The sequence below is a fragment of the Aspergillus saccharolyticus genome (genome assembly GCF_003184585.1).
Source record: "Aspergillus saccharolyticus JOP 1030-1 unplaced genomic scaffold BP01scaffold_20, whole genome shotgun sequence".
In the NCBI taxonomy this organism is placed as follows: Eukaryota; Fungi; Ascomycota; class Eurotiomycetes; order Eurotiales; family Aspergillaceae; genus Aspergillus; species Aspergillus saccharolyticus.
In genome coordinates, this window is record NW_020290630.1 from 88,107 (window position 1) to 105,366 (window position 17,260).

General features: G+C 51.5%; 5 protein-coding genes across 5 annotated transcripts; 4 read left to right on the plus strand and 1 right to left on the minus strand.

Annotated features, from left to right (window-relative positions):
• Positions 1-81: 81 nt before the first annotated feature.
• BP01DRAFT_374672 (uncharacterized protein) lies at positions 82-1,269 on the minus strand (the record flags this gene model as incomplete). Its single annotated transcript, XM_025576846.1, has 1 exon — positions 82-1,269. The coding sequence occupies one exon, from the start codon at positions 1,267-1,269 to the stop codon at positions 82-84; it is 1,188 nt and encodes a 395-aa protein (XP_025430350.1).
• A 2,193-nt stretch (positions 1,270-3,462) lies between these two features.
• Positions 3,463-5,037, plus strand: BP01DRAFT_374673 (putative nucleoside hydrolase; the record flags this gene model as incomplete). Its single annotated transcript, XM_025576847.1, has 6 exons — positions 3,463-3,498; positions 3,585-3,688; positions 3,737-3,906; positions 3,960-3,994; positions 4,052-4,348; positions 4,414-5,037. 6 exons carry the CDS (start codon positions 3,463-3,465, stop codon positions 5,035-5,037), a joined length of 1,266 nt encoding a protein of 421 aa, XP_025430351.1.
• A 1,887-nt stretch (positions 5,038-6,924) lies between these two features.
• Positions 6,925-8,748, plus strand: BP01DRAFT_81120 (basic helix-loop-helix domain-containing protein). The gene is made up of 2 exons (XM_025580132.1): positions 6,925-7,774; positions 7,841-8,748. Exons 1-2 carry the CDS (start codon positions 7,181-7,183, stop codon positions 8,435-8,437), a joined length of 1,191 nt encoding a protein of 396 aa, XP_025430352.1. The 5' UTR covers positions 6,925-7,180; the 3' UTR covers positions 8,438-8,748.
• Positions 8,749-10,905: 2,157 nt separating this feature from the next.
• On the plus strand, positions 10,906-11,241 carry BP01DRAFT_298800 (uncharacterized protein; the record flags this gene model as incomplete). Its single annotated transcript, XM_025571924.1, has 1 exon — positions 10,906-11,241. The coding sequence occupies one exon, from the start codon at positions 10,906-10,908 to the stop codon at positions 11,239-11,241; it is 336 nt and encodes a 111-aa protein (XP_025430353.1).
• A 3,384-nt stretch (positions 11,242-14,625) lies between these two features.
• Positions 14,626-16,091, plus strand: BP01DRAFT_383562 (uncharacterized protein; the record flags this gene model as incomplete). The annotated part of the gene is made up of 2 exons (XM_025577430.1): positions 14,626-14,888; positions 15,851-16,091. 2 exons carry the CDS (start codon positions 14,626-14,628, stop codon positions 16,089-16,091), a joined length of 504 nt encoding a protein of 167 aa, XP_025430354.1.
• Between the last annotated feature and the right edge of the window lie 1,169 nt (positions 16,092-17,260).

Sequence of the window (17,260 nt, forward strand, 5' to 3'; positions counted from 1 at the left end):
ATAGTAAGATATCAGCCTCGTGTCCGAAGGGCATCTTGCACGAGACTGCCAATGCATCTTCTGCGCCAAAAGAAAAGCTGCTTAGGCAGCCCAGTCGGAATCAAGAGGGTGTCCCTTCTGGTTGGAGCGAAGGATATCAGGGAGATAAGTGGGAGTCACTTTCACCTTAGGTTCAACAGGAGCAGGAGAAGGAGCAGCAGGCGTAGGCTGGCTCTCAGAAGCACTGACTTCGCTCTCATCCGTCTTTCCACCCTTCTTCTTGGGCTTTTTGCTGGAGACAGTGGTCCATTGGTCCTGACCGTTCTCCGCACCCAGGAGGCGCATCTGCTCCTCCTCGGAAGGAAGACCTTGATCCCATTCCTTGGCAGGCTTGGTGGCGGAGCCAACAGGCTCGAAGGTATCCAACAGCTCAACCTTAGGGGCCACGGCAGGCTGGGAGGCACCGTTGGTGGCACTGGGGGCAGCGGTGGTCTGCCAAGCGTTGGTCTGGGGAGCGGTAGGGGTCAACTTGGCCGCCTCACGACGCTCAGCTTCGCGGGCCGTGTGGAGTTGCTTCTCGAGCAACTTGCGTCTCTGCTCCTCAGCTTCCTTCACCTGCTCCTTGCGAGCTTCATTCTTCAGGCGCTGTTGGCGTTGCTTCTTCGTTTCGACCTGCTTGAAAGACTGAGCCTTCTGCTTCTTCTGAGCCTCAGCCGGCGCGGTACCAGTGACACGGAGAACAGATGCGCCAGGAGCTGGAGCCTCGAGCATGTCAGAAATGTAACCAGCGGAAGGAACAGTGGCGTTGACAATGGGGGAACCAGCGGGGGATAGGTCATCGTCGGCATCAGCACCAGTGGTGGACGAGGTGCGGGTGGAAACACGAGAAGCAGAACGTTCGCCGTTCTCAAGCTGCGGAAGGGCGCCCTTGCTCTTCTTCTTCTTCGCAGACTTGTTGCTGGGAGCACTGGGTTGAGCTGGAATGCCATTCTTCACAGCGTTATAGCGCTTGGCCAATTCCTTACGGTCGATCTCCTCGTCCTGCTCATCAGCTTGCGAGCCGGTAGTCTGGGCTGCACGCTTCTCTTCAACAGGCTTGCTGGGTGCGGGGGAAGCTTCCGAAGGCTTCTTTGACTTCCGCTTCTGTTTCTTCACAATCGGTGCATTTTCGACTTTCTCTGCAATAGTCTTGATCGGAGTCTTGACCTTGGGGGTAGGGCCATTGTAGTACCACCCGAGGCCTCCTGCGACTACAAGCAGGAGAGCCCAGCTGATATAAGGATTCATCATCGTCAAAGCTATGGTCGAAGGAAATGTTAGTTTTGCGTGGATACAAGAGCGAGATGAGAAGGCCAATACCCACAGTCAGTTCGGCTTGTTTCTTTACGGACGTAAAAATTGTCGTGAATTCAGAGAAAAAAAGAACAGTTTCAACCCAAGATATAGATGACTGAGCTGAAAGTCGTCAAATTCTCCGTAAGCGTGGCGTGGTCGTTGGGAAAAGAAACGGTTAAATAGATCTGGTGGCGAGGACCAGACAAGTAGGAAGTCAATTGGGCAATCGCGTGCTGTCGATTCAATCCTTATACGTCAGAATGCAATGACCCCGTGAGGCGAACGGTAAACGGATGGCAAGGAAGAGCGTCGACGCAGTTGCGCTGAAAGGCCAGATCTCCACGGCGAGTGAGTAGCACCACGTGTGATCAATGCTACCAGACAGCAGGGGTATCAGACTGCGGAATTGAAGACCGATGATGAGATGACAATCTTCTCGCAGGGCGCTGAAACCAAGAGTGGTGAAGGTGACGGACGGCGCTTCGCAAGAGGATGGTGAGGGAGGTCGCGAACGACGCAGAAGAAGGTGAGGCAAAGAGGAAACGGGATAGATCACCGAACGACCATTGAAGCACCCGTCAGCCGAAGACTGAAGGGTGGGCGACAATGGTTGCTGACTGGGGGTGCAGGGGAAGAATGGTAGGGGAGGGTTGGCAGCGAAAGAGTTTGGGGGAGAGAGAACGGGTGCTGGGAGAAGGAGGAGTAAAAGAGGACACGGTCTGGAGAGATGAAGGGGTGTGTCGTTGACTCGGCAGTGATGAGGAATAAATTACCAAAGCACCGAGATGGATGAACTACACAGGTAACTGACCTCGTATCGGTATCAAACAGCGGTCCTGGCGCGCGCTGAGCGAGAGACTCCACTGTGAAAGCGTTGATGATCAAGTAGTTTAGATTGCGAAAGTGTCTCGCGCCTGATCATCGTCTGGACCGTGATTCAGGAGATTCCGAGTACAAGCAATCAGTTACTGGAGACTCGGGGAGAGATGTCTTATAAACCCAGTTGCAGTCAACACCACACGGGCTGACATGCCTGTGGCGCATCGATGGAAGGATTACCCCATGTTTTCATCTACTTTCTTTCACCCAGTCTGTATCTGGTGGTAACGAACCAACAGGGGAGGAGTAATAGCAATTATTGATTCCTGGGGTTGGACAACTTGGAAATTAAGGATTGGGAAAACAACACGAATCAGACCTCTTGCTTCCCTGTCGCCGGACCAGTGTCCGTGACATCGATAGGCCAAATGGTCGCACTGCGTCCCCTGGTGTGGAGGACGAAGTTTGACAATGGCGCGGGGGAATGTCTTCTCCCTGCGCAAACATTGGTGTGGGCTCTCCCTCAGCTGCAATGTCAGGTTGCAACTCTGTCAACGGGCGTGTCATACTATAGTCAGGGGGCCTTTGCCCCTAAGTGTCTAATCACTTAACCCTCGACCTCAGCGACAGAAAAAAAGAAGAAAAGAAGTACCCTGGGGTCTGCTAGTTAGTCCTGGTATCTTACCAATCAGCAGCAGCAAAATACAGGGGTAATACCAGCCCATTCCGCCTTCCGAACAGGCCACGTCTCAGAATTGTCCAGACCGCGGGCGGAAGCTCCGTCGGCGTGGACAACCCGAGACGGTATTCGGTCAAAATTACCACCATGAGCTGGTAGTAGCCATTCGTTCTTCTCTATTCCTCATCTCAGTTCCATTGCGGATTGGACATATCAGATCTGCATGATGCCTTATTTCATCGAGCTATGCATTATACCTGTCCTTCCTATGAGTGGCCTGCTTGTGCTTTGAGACTGCTAGAAACCATTCCAAAGAGCGTCATTAAGGTATGCTCATCATTAGAGTCTCATGATGGCACTAGCTAAGCCCACGGAGTATTAGCACAATACATAACGTTACTTCAATGCACTCAAGAGAGCTCCGGTTCTTAAAGAGTTGACTAAGCCGTATGACGGGGTCTTTATCGACAAGCGCGATAGTGGAGCACGGGTGATAAGACTCGGGATTAGCCAAGAACCATCCCACCTTCCCCTCCATCCTCTGCATCATCTCAAGTTTGTCCCCTCAACATCATCCTCTTCACAAGGTTGACAGATCAAAGTCGGTCTTTGGAAGCTGTAGAAACATCACGCGAAGTAAACCTCAAGATATGGCGCCTAGAAAGATCATCCTTGACACCGACCCTGTACGATATAATACCCTCTCGCCCCACGTCGCAGCTACTGCTCTTGCGCGTTTCCGGTCTCTGACTAGTCTGGTCTGATACTATAGGGAATCGATGATATCCTTGCTCTTCTCCTCGCACTATCTGCAAAGCCGGAGGAGGTCGAAGTGCTTCTCATCTCGCTTACGTTCGGTAACATTGAAGTGAGAAGGTAAATATCAGGCTCGAAACCATTAAGTGCGCCGACTGACTCCCCAAGTTGCTTGAAAAATGTCGTCTCCATGTTCCACATCCTTGAGCGGGAAATGCAATGGCGTCGGGAAAAAGGTCTGCCGGAAGGATACGGTGCCCTGCGCGCATGTCCCCCTGTTGTTGCGGTGGGAGCTGAAGATCCCTTGGAAGACCAGAAGATGCTGGCAGATTACTTCCGTACGTGACCAAGCCTAGGCACGGGATTCAAACAACGCTGACCACAGTCTTAGATGGAACGGATGGCCTGGGAGGAATCCATGCCAGCGTGAGTAGCGCACGTGTCTCTTAACTCTCCCCCCCTCCGCTGACAAGGAACCTGCAGCACCCGCACTTGTCTCCCCAGGAAACCTGGGAGCATCTATTTGATCCATCCACCGACTCCAACACTATCAACCCAGTCCCAGCTAGTGACTCCGCCAAGCGGTCATACATCCCTTCAAAGCGTCCCGCACATGAAGAGATCCTCCGTGTCTTGCGCGAGAATGACCCCGACACCGTCACCATCGTGGCTGTTGGCCCCCTCACGAACCTTGCCATCGCGTCGGCAAATGACCCCGAGACTTTCCTTCGGGCCAAAGAAGTTGTGATCATGGGAGGGGCGGTGAACCAGCCTGGAAATGTATGTTTCTGCGCCATTCCAGAAACTAGGAACATGCCCGCCGTAATCTGACAAGCACTTATTAGGTCACTCCGGCCGCCGAATTCAACGCCTATGCCGATGCGTTTGCCGCAGCCCGTGTCTATGCTCTTACCTCTCCATCTCCCCGAAGCACCATGCCCCCAGGCACGAGTCTACCAACCTACCCGGCTACCCTAAGCAAACAACTTACCCTCCGTACTTTCCCCCTTGACATCACTCTCCGGCACGGCATGACCCGCGGTCAGTTCCGGAAGGCCATCACGCCTCTCCTCGAAGCTGGCTCACCACTTGCCGAATGGGTTTCAGCGTTCATGGCCCACACCTTCCAGACCCTGGAGAGACTGCACCCCGGCCACGAGGGCGATAAGGCCGATCTCAGTCTCCACGATCCCGTGTGTGTGTGGTATGCACTAACCGCAGACGACAAGGGCTGGAAGCCGTCCGCAACATCACCCGAGGACATTCGCATCGAAACTACCGGTCAGTGGACACGGGGCCTGTGCGTTGTGGATCGCCGCAACCGCCACCGGATCGATAGTGAAGAGGAGAGCTCCAACGACCATGGACTTTGGTTGAGCGCAAGAGCAGGAAACCGGGTGTTGAGAATGGATCAATCCCCAGTGGAGAACACCTTTGGGGGGATTCTTCTCGAGAGGATCTTCAGCTGAGGCGATTTTGTCGCAAGGCCACTTGAATGCTGCTTAAAGGACAACAAGCCATGATACTGAGCCCTGCTCTCCAGTCATCTAATATGCCAGTATATAGACAATATGTAGTGATAGAATTGCATCGGTAGAGGTCAACTAATCGAACAACCTGAGGTGTGTCTGTGTCAATGGCACGAGGAGGACGACCCGAGTAGATGTTAGTGAATGCCCACCCGGCAAAAGCTAGCGCCCACCCACCGAGTTAGGACCTTTGACTGAGAGTACAATCTGGTCTCTCCTCGCCCCTCATTTCTGGTCCGACCCGAACAAGATTTAGCTTCGGATTTCATCAAGAATTCAGCCGAGAGGATTGACTAAAAGCCCCTCCCAATCTCCGCCGGAGGAGGGTTTCGTAACGAGACCCCCGCTATGGCATTCATCTCGTGAAGTACTTTGTCCAGAGGGAGATCCAGGACCGTCATGTTGACGCATTGGCCTACTGGCAGACCCAAGTGAGAGCAAATGACCAATGTAGGGTGACTGTTGAGAAGTCATAAACTACTTACTAGTAGGCTTCAGACAAACTAGCACCAGACTGTAGCTTACTGATAGGTACTTTCTCTGTGGTGTACTTAGTATCACCTATGGATTGGCACATGCCCAACCCGCCCAGGCTTGTGCAACCACTGGGTGGGAGTAGAAAGTGCACGTGCTTGGATGCCCGGTCTGGACGGGACTGAGCTCGGAAAGTCGGAGCCTTTCCCTTCCTGCACCGCGTGTGCGGTGCGTTTCCCCTATGCAGTACGGATGAATCCGGAGAAGATGAGGGTTTTGAGCACGGGCTTTGCGGGTGGTGATGGGGTATGATGGAGAGGTGGGTTGCTACTGGTGAGTGACATGCGTGATACTACACCCGTCTGTTCACTATGCTTCCTGTGTGGATTGTAACACGTTGAAGGCCTCAGCCATTCTCCGCGCCATGGTCCTCCATAGACCCCGTGCTTGGATAGCCTCTGACGGAATTGAGGTATCTTGTGCCGATAAGGGAGCACGTTCTTGGGGTCACTTCATGACACCAATTAGCATTGCGTGAGCATCAGCGTGGGCTATCGAGCTAGATAAGCTGCTGTGTCCCCTCATTTTGTGCGCAATTGACAGCGTTAGGTGGACCCAGGCTCAAACTACGGCACATGCCTATTGCATAGGTATCGTACTCATGTTTCTAGCTTAGTGCTAGGTACAGTACTTAATTACTCTCGCGACTAGCGAAGGTAGATAAGTACTCTAGCGTGGATAGACTCTTGGGAGTGGAAGAGGGGGCTGGCTTAGTCAGAGACTCTCTGGAGTTCAAATTTTAGGGCAGGAAAGTATTGTACGAATGAAGCAAGGAGACTGATGAACGAAATGTGGGCGAGTTGAGAAGCAGTCTTGAGGCAACCTTTCAGAAGAGGGAACGGGGGCACGAGCACCAGCAACCCTCAGAGACTCGGCCTTCTGGTCCCGGCGGCAATTCGGTCTCGTGCCTTTCCCGCCGCCGCTGTCCGGCCAATGATCGGTGGCTCGTCCGCCGCGTGGGCTTCCCTAAGCACGCGACACCTGGATGGGAGGAAGTACCTTTAGTTCTGGGTGGGCAAATCTGTCGATCATCCATCCTGTTCTTTAAGTTTATACGCTGTACTCCGGAGTTGGTAAGTGACTGATATGCCTACTGTAAGTGAAGTAATTAAGTACCTTATTCCAAGACGATTATCCGAATCCTTCACTGCAATCCTCCACCTCATACTCCTACGTCCCCTCTCTTTCTAGAAAATAACTACTACTCTCTCTCCTCCTTTCTCTACCATAACCCTCCCTTTCTCCTCTACTCTTCTTTATGCTACCTCTTGTCTAGTAATGATTTTAGTTCAAGAGTCTTTCTACTTTTAACTCAACTCTCCAATCTCCACTCCACTCCACTGCTACTGTCGTTCCCGCATCCCTCTTACCACATTCAATTCTCTGCTACCGATAACACAGACTGTACAACCTCGCTGCGGGGAGTCGTCCAACATACGCCCACCATAGGCCCCGTTTCACTCGTATCCCCGTTAGTTCAGCCAACACAATCATTAGCAAGCAGTGTCCAGGTTGACAGGCAACGTTGCTTTAACCTCCGATCCTGATCATGTCACGTTCTCATCTGCCACCGACACCCGCCATGTCCGGGGAGCTCACCATCAAGGAGCAGTCCTCGGTGGATGCAGCAGACACCTTTGCTCTGCCTCCTGCGGCCATCAGTCCTGTGAGGATAGTGGGTGCCAGCAGAAAGGCCTCCAAGCCGGATCCGTCCCTGTGCTTTCCCGCCTCGCCCGCCTCGCCCAACCCACCTATGGGCAGTATGGCCAAATCGCCTCGTCAGACTGGAATCAAGAGACCCCTGGAAGAGTTTGATTTGCCACCGCCGCCGACGCGCACCCGCAGGATAATCCAGATGAAGCCCAAGACTCAAAGCCAGCCCAAACCAGTTGCACCGGCCAGCAGCAAAGCCTCTACGAAAGACAACGCCAGCAAAGGCACCGCCAACAATGGAAACACGCCGAATTCTAAGAAGAAGCAGCCCAGCGCCACGAGTGCGGCCGGGCGGAAGATTGCGAGGAAGACCGCACACAGTTTAATTGAGCGGCGACGGAGATCGAAGATGAATGAGGAGTTTGCTACGCTTAAGGACATGATCCCAGCCTGCCAGGGTCAGGATATGCATAAGCTCGCTATCTTGCAGGTACGTTCTTCCCTTGTCGATACAACCCCCCTGATTCGTGATTTCTAATGGCCCTGGGCTTATTAGGCAAGCATTGACTACGTCAACTACCTCGAGCAGTGCATCTTAGATTTGAAGACTGCGGCTGGTGCTCCAGCACGAAAGTCTCCAACTATCCCGCCAGCCCCGCCCTCTCCAACATCCCCCGAAGCTCTCGGGCCGGCCGAGTCAGGACCCTCATCCCCAGATTCCGTCTCTCCAGCACTGCTCCCAACCGAGGCCTCGACCTCCAACGCGACCTCGCCGATCTTTTCTGCACAACCGTTCACGCCGGTCCCTGGCTCAGTCCCCGACTTCCGATGTTCTTTCGCCGCATTCTCTGTCCCGGAACCAGTCCAGCCCTCTCCAGAGACGACCCGCTCGGCACGTGGCTCGTGGGTGGCATCGTCGGCCAGCACCTCGCCGGGGTTGGGACCGCAGTACCCCATCGCATCTCCCGCCGATGTCGACCATGAAGCGTCGGCTGCTTTGCTGATGCTGAACCGTGACTGCCGGGGCTCCGTCGGCTCAGCTCACGATGCGCGAGCACCCTCTGTACAGCCTGCACGGAGAGAAGGATCCAACCAGGGACAATATCCGCAGAGGAAACTGGGCATGAGTGTCATGGATCTGCTCATACCATAAACTATACTCTTTCCTTGGGGTTTTCGTGGCGTAAAATTTTTCTTTCTTTTGTGTGAATAGCGTTGTCAACAACAGCAGGCAGAGACCGGATGGCGTTGCTCAGGTGATTATTGTTTTGTTCTATAGATGCAGGCCGAGGAGTATCGGTAAGAATGGTTATGTCGCTCATGAATGAATTGATACGGCTAAGTTACTGGGCCTTGTAAGGTTCCGAGTCCATCCACGTCGTCACGCAGACATTCCATTATAGCAAGCGAGGCGATGTACCGTGCGCATTCATGCTGGCATTAAGGAATCGAACCCCGCGAAAGAATCCACGAGCGACCGAGCGAGCTGAGGTCTAAATAAACCCCAAATTCGGCTCAGCTTTCGTCAAGGTGGTCCTCCACGCCCCACCAGACCAAGAACCCGTCCGTCCCCATAACCCCACTCATCCTCAGCACAAATACATACAAGCGACCCAAATGGCAGAAGGACTCCCAAGTACTGTTCTGGCGCAGAACAACGATTGCGACCAAGTACCTAGTACCCAGTCAATGCACTCGGAGGCTGGTCCCTTGACTCCCGCGCCCGCGCCATACATATAGTGTACGTAAACTTAGCCACCCTAGCCAATACACTACTACTGGTAGCCTCCTGCAGACGGATGCAAGTAATGCTGCCACACAGTGGCTAGGGACCTGGTCCATGAAGACTTGAAAGTGGTTCGTGGCTGTTTATTCTGAATGGTACGCGACTCATGCATACGTGTGTGCGCGCGTGATTATAGTAAGTTAGTTACTGTGCATAGCCAGTTCTTTCTGTCCGTTCTAGGCGCCTTCCAGCCCGTAAGCCCCTGATTGAGTTATGGCATGTGACTATGTTACCTAGTGACCGTGAGCTTGGTGGGTGCGTGAGTGGAGAACAGGGGCGACACTGGCAGTCTGTTTTGCAGGGTTGAGAGGGTGGAAGGGGCTTGGGGGGGGAGGGGGGGGAGGTGGTGTATGGGAAGCATCGAGGAGGTTTTGATGGCTAGCTGGCTGGCTTATTCTATCAACGGATCGCCAGACGCGTCGAATAACCCGATCAAAACCAACTTGTTCCATATCAACCTCTTCGAGAATAATGATTCGTACGTGTCCCGAAAGAAGAGTTGGATATCCAGCCGGTCTATTTCATTGGGAGCCGCTGCATGGAGGATTCTGAAACTAACTACTCAATCTTGTATGGAGTACCTTAGTTAACTGTTACTACTACTAATGATTGTGCAGCCCGCCTGCAGGGTTTTGCGTTCCCCCACCGGACTTGGCGCCAAAGACTGGGAAATATAAAGCCTTGGCACGATCATCGCTGCGAGGGACTCCCACCGTGCTTTACTTGCTATTACCGGGATATGTGCCAGTTGAGTCGTTGCACAGCGGCTGGCCGTTAGTCCCAAGCTTCATGCTTCGTTCTACAGAGTGACAGGCTAAGAGTGAATTGTTCTGCGTATACGGAGGATCAAAAACGCCGGAATTCTGGTGTCGAGGGTGATCGATGCTGGAATACGGGGACTGAGTTAATGGTATAGGAAAGGGCAGACTATACATAGTACACTTCCGAAGTGCAGTGATTGCAAAGGCCAAATGCCCGCAGGGGTATGCCTGCTTCTTGGGGAGGGTTGCGAGATAAGCATTGTGTGGATGGCCAGTGCGGGAGACAATTGCTTCTTGTGCTTGTGCTTGGAGCCCCGCGGGATGGTAAATGGGGGATCTGGGAATTCCACTGGGTTGGGTTGAAACTTGAAGGATGCTTTTGACTGCAGTGTGGATCTTAGAGTCTACTGGGCATCGAGGGGCAAAAAGAGCTGGTTGAACTGTGCGTATTGAAGTGCTTTGGGCGTGACCGCGGAGATGCCCTTGCTCTCGCTCCCACTATTTATGGTTTGGGCTTACGAGTCGGCGAGCGATGATCTACCATTCATTGTATGGATTGACTGGGCGTGCCCCGACTTTTTCGAAGGATGATGTGAGTGGGGCGAACCACTTATCTTTCACAGTATTTCCCTCGGTAATTGATTAATAGAAGGAAAGATGAAACCAGGTCGGAGTTGGATGGCTGTAATATTGATTCGACTAGTTCCAGCTGTCTCTGTCGGGGATGCATGAGAAAATTGAAGAGAGAAGAGTCAAGTTATGCAGCAGCATTGGGCAGGGTTGACTATCGTTCTTGAAACGGCAGTATCGTACAGTAACCGAACCCCCTAATCAACCTAAAGTCTTAGCATCCACTAGTGTGGCCCGGGCAAAGTCCCCCGCAGTGCCGACATTCCGTGATATGCAACTGACTGCGAGTCGCGTGGTAGCCCTCGACCATAGTATATATCCAACTCGAACTCCCCTGAGCACTTACGCTTCCCCTCGGGTTTTCTTTTCAATTCATCTCATGGCCTAAATTATGATCATTTTCCCCCTTCCCATACCATCCCATCAGCCACACTACCCCCCACCATGTCGAACAAACTCCCCTCCCAACAGCGCAAGAAGAACGCCCGTTCGATTGCATCCGAAGACCCCTGGAAGGTCGACACCCCCTTCGGCCCGCCGCGCATCTCGCACTTCTCCAGCAGTAAGATCCGCCGCATTCGCAACACCCTCCAGAAACTGTCGCCCTCCGCCCGCGCCGAGAAGGAGCTCCTCAAGCAAAAGAACCGCTACAAGGTCCCCCTGACCGAGCGCAACGTCGACGCCTTTGTCAATGAGCAGCTGGTCACCGATGCTTGTTGTCCGGGCCAACATTCCCGCGAGTTGCAGATCTCGGCGTGGTTGGAGCGGTTGTCGTACTGAGGGGTAGCCCTCACCAAATACGACATACAAAGTACTCTGTCAGGGGGAGATACATAGGAAATAGCGACATTCCCACCGTCCCAGCCAGAGCAGAAATGGCAGACTAAGTCTACACCCACCGACACCCACCTTAGCCTTGTTGGCAACTCCAAAAATGGCACATCCCCCCCAAAGCACGTGTCGAACATTGCAACAACACGGGAAGTAATCCAAATAGACGATGGTCTTTGGCTTCATATACATCGGCATGGATGCCGAGGGGTGGAGGGAGTGGAGGCAAGGGGAGGGGCAAACGTCATTGACCTGAGCGCCGAGCCGCTCCCGGCCCCCGCCAAGTATGCAGGTGTCAATTCCATGCATCTCGGCTTTCCTGCTCTATACCCCCCGGATGTTAGCCCCATGCATTTTGTTGTGGGGTTTGCGAATGTGGCATATTTGCGGGTGGTTGATGGCTTCAATTGCTCTCGTGGCGCGGATGCTTTTGTGTTTGAGGATTTTTGGTCTATTTTTAGTATTGTTCTTGGTGATTTGTTTGGTTATTAGCATATGCGACAGCGGCTGGCTTCTATTTGGGAACTACCTATCATTAGCGAGATGCATGGAGTTTGGTCACGGTTGTTACAGTTCAGACGTTATCTTCTGGCTAGCGTTCGTTGGGTTGTTGTATAGCATCGGTACGAGGGTTAATAGCATCCGGTCTTCTGATAGTCGATCTGTCATTTATCCTACGAACATAATTTCTTAAATTCTACGCTTGGTATGGAATCGTCTCATTCTTGTCTAATATGCTGACTGGACTATTAACCCAGAGGTCCAATCTGTGAACGTCAATTTATCGCCCATTGAACATGCTACTAAATGTTGGACACTGAGTGAAGATCTTCCTGGGTGCATGATGTGAATTCTATAGATCATAGTGAATCTCCTTCGACATAATACACGGTCACTAGGTATCCCCCTTCCATCGAGTGAAGCTCCGATCCATTGGTGAATTCACTACACAATACCGGGTTAATTGAATAGGCCCTCATTCAAGACAACCGTCTCTTCCCTCTCCAGCTTATCTATCCTTCCTCCTCCGACCCCGTCCTTCCATCTTTCCATCTTCCCACCTCCATCCTTCCACCTTTTCATCCTTCCGTAATCTCATCTTGACCAGTCCGTCACTCATGAACCGTTCATCTATGATCTACACACTAAACCCAGCCCTTTACAGGGAAAGGACATTCTCAACACGTCCTCAGATAAGCATCAACCTTTTTGGCAGTGCTATCAACTTAACATGAAGTAAACAAGAGCCAGCTAAGAAGGTCTAGTGACCAATCCAAGCTATACTGCGCCCAGCGCTACAGTCATAGTCACTTACACAAGGAGAGAGATGAATACCTGATGGGCTTTCAAGAGTCTTGACGGTAGTAAGTTTGAAGCTATCGAGGCTAGCTAAGGAATCCGGTGGTGAGGCCAGCCATGCAGCCTAGCCAACGAGGCCTAAGACCCCCGTCATCACCGGGAGGATAAAGCCTCGTGCTTGTTCATGAGCAAGCTTACGTGACATTTGCCTCGGAGAGAAACAAGACACGGAGAGAACGGAAGCCCACCGCCTCCTATTTTCAGGGCACAGCTAACCCATCGCAGGTGTGCCCGTACCGCCCTTCCCGGACAGATAGCCTTCTCTTTCCTGTGAGTGAATGAGGATAATAGAAGCACTAACGGCACCTTCGCCTCGGGGAAGAAAGGTGGCATACCTGGCGGGAGGATGCACTTTATAACTCACCACTTTCTGGCGACGACACACATTCAAGCTTAAATATTAGAGCTTGAGAAAGTACGTATTTATGATTGGGTTGTGAGTGATGATCAGCTCATTTTTATGGTGATTCCGCCAAGGCCATTCTCGATTCGAATTAAGAATTGGTCGGATTATGGGGTCTGGGACACCGATTAGGCCGAGTGACCAGACTGTTGAGCCTTTGATCTGAGTGATGCGCTCGATCTAGTGACACTTCAGCTAATCCTGAGAAGCAAAGACGTGTAAGCTCTTCTTGTTTACTCTTCCATTATTCCATCCTATGTTACGGGAAGCTGATGAATTGCAGAGAAAGACGTACGCTATTGAAAAAGGGTAAAGTGGACGCTGTGGACAAGGCCCACGCTCCTAAAAGACCCAGAAGCGACGAGGCTCCGCCTTTGCTATTATTAAGGGACGTCGAAAATGGTTTCGCAGACGACCTGAAGCACGTCGTCACAAAGCGCAATCCGTGCCGCCTTGACGGTGATTGGAGTAGAAGGCCTGATCCAAGGAGGGGCTAACTCCATCCGTGGAGTTTGGAAGCCATCCTATGTGGCCACACCCAAAGACAACTCTACAGGAGTCCAGAGATACTAGTTGACCTCCCACTAGCTCGACAAAAGTACAAAACGTGCTGAGTCACTCTTTTGCCTGGAGCTGTGTTCACTATCTACCATCACTGCGCCTGCTGCTCATTCGCAGTTGAGTCTCTGAGTATAGATGGCTCTCTTTGAGAACGCTTCAAGTTGGGCCAATCGTGGCCAACCCTGCGGTCATAGCAGCCAAAGACAACATCGTTATCGGCTTAGACCAGGGCAACAGCTGGGAAGAAGATATGCCCTCTGAACATGGGACTTACCACACATCATCCTCCTGTTTCAAGACCAAGGTACACCAGTGCGCAGCGAGTGGGCTCGCGACACCACCCGAGATGAAGCAGGAGTACCCAGTTCTTTGGAAGGGACAAACGTTAAGGTGAACAATATAGACAGCGAACATGATCCATTGGGCTGTCGTTCCAGTCGCCAGACGAACCCGATATGAAGATGTAACCCGCCCTTACTTTCGCTGACCTCTTCCAATTATTACAATGGGCCGGGGAAGGGGTGTTTGCAGTATTTTGATATTCACTACACCTTGTGCACCTGATATGCGCAGCCACTGAAACACTTCGCACTTGCATACACAGCCAAACGAACATGCTTACTCTCGTTCTGTCTAAGCTTACCCTAGTCGCTCAGGCAATCTATGCATGCAAAAGACTTCCGTGTCTTTTGATCTAGATATCGACTGATCGGAATTGCGGAGAACCACATGCGTTGTGTGGGCTTAATCAATCAAGCATCTATACAGTACGATTGAAAGCTTGGTTGCATAATCAGACTGAGTGCACTGGACTAAGAAACGAAAATTCACGTCCTTCTAGGTCAGCTGGCTCGATATAAGGATAACTGCCATTGTAGGTATGGACTTCTGTCCACCTACGAGTAGTCCATTGTCTTCCGTCTTGTGGGTGATTTCCGCGTTGAGGTGATCCTAGTCATTGACCTAAGAGAGAGCTCAACCAGGGATTCTTTATAAATATCTCTCAAAGAATGTGTCTCATTTCGGGGCCTCAAAACATTTCTTGCTACTGTCGCAAAGGCCCCGCGACCGCCGCCGCCGCTACCGCCACCCTCCCCCCGCGTACTGAAACATACGCGAGAGGAAACCGGGTGGTTCATCTGACGATGGTTAACATCGTAGCGGCCCCCGCGACTCCCGGCCCCCTGCTCCCTGGACCTCCCCCGCCTCCCGCGGGCACACCCAGGGCTCAATGGGATCAGCCGGCGCCCCGCGAGCGGGCTACCGACGAAAAGTGGGGTGCCTCACTGACGCATTACGCACCGGCGACTGTGATATGACGGTCAACCTGGTGCTGGAGTGCCATGTGGACCTAGGCAATATCAGGGGTCAATGTCATTTATAAATACGCACAAACCTACTAACTACACTAAGTACTCACATTACTCACTGGCGATTCTCGGAGGCATGCCGACTACGAACAGAGTCGATGATGCCTATCTCTGGTCGTGTACCATCCTGTCCGAGATTTGCCGTGACAACTTACCAGGAGAATTGACCGTCTGGTGGAATCGACCTGAAGATCCGCCATTCCTGTCTAAGAGTGAGGAAGAGACATAAGCAATAAAACCAAGAACAATGATTGACGCTGGAATGGGTCAGTTCTCGGCTACAACTTGGGGAGTCAAGTCGGAGAGGTTTTCCCTCGAACCTTGGCAGGAAGCGAGCACATGATAGTTGCAGAGCCGGATTTACTCCACTAGACTGCGAAACCCCAAAACATGGTCTCGGAACAAGGCATGAATCAGTACCCGGCTTTCAAACAATTTCTCCTGAGAATATCATAATTCTACTTACAAACCAGAGTCGACAACGTAAGCCTGCAGTCCTTTGAGAGATAATGAATATTGGGATATATGCTATCCATATTGTACGATATCACGGGGGTCACGTGACCTCGAACCTCTCAACACCTCTCAGTCATCCGAGCGTCTCACCAATAACAACACCTTAATAATAACATATCTGTCACAGAGGAGAATCTGAATACAATAGTAAACCTCTTCTGAATAAGCTCAACTTTCTGGCGCCTAGGCAAGACATTATGTACGATATCAGGGTCACGTGACCTCGGACTTCTACACACCTCGCAGGCAACCGTGTATCCTCAGTAAAAACACACCAATAATACACACATATCTGTCACACATTAAATTGTCCGCTCACCTCACTCCAACTCATCAAAGTACAAAGCAGACTTTATGAGTTCGCGAATCCGCCTCCTGATGCTTGGTTCGCCCAGTTAATGGGGAACGCACCTGCCATTCTCTCGGACATTCCATCCTGGACAGGCTTGCAGCCTCTGTCAGGTCGTGAGAGGCGCTGGATAGCGCAGCCGGTCCTGCGGTCCATCGCCCTTGTGGTGAGAGGCTTCCTGCAGATCGCCTGCGTGGATATGCCTTCACGTTCGCGCCAACGGCCAAGACGGCGACAGTGAGGGTGTTGTTCTCTGTCTTCGTAGCGCACGACCTAAGCTGCAAGCAAGGCGAAATTAAACAAAGCCTCTCGCATGGTTCAACCCAATGACTTTGACGACAGACCCGGCCGCATGTGTAAGCTACTGCTGTCTTTTTATGGCCTCAAACTGTCTACCGGAACTGGGGTTACAAGGTTGTAGAGGTTGCAGCCGATGTCAGACTTATTCTAACCGAGGCTGACCCCTATCTCTTCGTCAGAGCAGACGAGGTAATCTCCTCCTTCATATATTGACGATTGCCAGGTCACTAAACCAGGTAAAAATGTTATTTGTGCCCAAGTTAACAGACTACACAAGCACTTTGCCATGAACGGATTATGGCATCTCCTCTTGATATCTCGACATGAAGATCGAACGTGAAAGTGACACGCTTCATCGGATTAACGAAAAGACTTCCCTCTGTTTTTTTATAGACTCTGTGGAGCTTTTTGTGACCCTTGTCTCGACCTAAAAAGTATAATACAGCGTCCTCTGATATGGTTTTTGACAGGAACGCCATTTCCCATATTACTGAAGAACCTTGTCGGTATTATAGGATTTATACGAAGGGGTGAATCGAATACACATCTACAGCTTGGTCTGTAGAATGCGATTCAGCAACTTAGGCATATGGGTCGACAACTCAAAGCCCTCCGAGGGACTGGCAGACGAAGCTTGAGGGTCCACACTGCACTGCAAGAATTCAGAGAGTTTCTGCTCAACTTGCACTATATCCGCAGAATACATGTGATCAGAATATTCGATAACCCTAATTCCACTTGCGAACAAGACAACTAACTGCCCAATCAATAAACAATACGCAAAGCAGTTGATAAAGGAGGGAACCAAGCTTCGCCGTGCAATTGAGTTTAAAGGCTATCATAAAGGTCACTAGATATCTGTAGCATCGCGTGTGCATTTCTTTTCCCTATTTATGTGAACCTAAGAAAGAGATCATAAATAGCCAGAATCTGTATAAAAATGGGTACTACACATTGACAGACCCCTTTCTGGTCCAGAGAATTTAGGACATTGTTTCTACAAGTAGTAAATGGTAACAGCTCAGAGGTTTTTGTCTAAATTGCAGCTGGATAAAAAGATAGTCATTCGTCTCAGACTCAACCAAAATGTATCAGGCCCCTGGAAGATCG

Coding starts and splice junctions, on each gene's coding strand:
- BP01DRAFT_81120 (XM_025580132.1), top strand. CDS start 7,181: ATGTCACGTTCTCATCTGCCACCGACACCCGCCATGTCCGGGGAGCTC. Junction 7,775..7,840: donor ATAAGCTCGCTATCTTGCAG/GTACGTTCTTCC, acceptor TGGGCTTATTAG/GCAAGCATTGACTACGTCAA.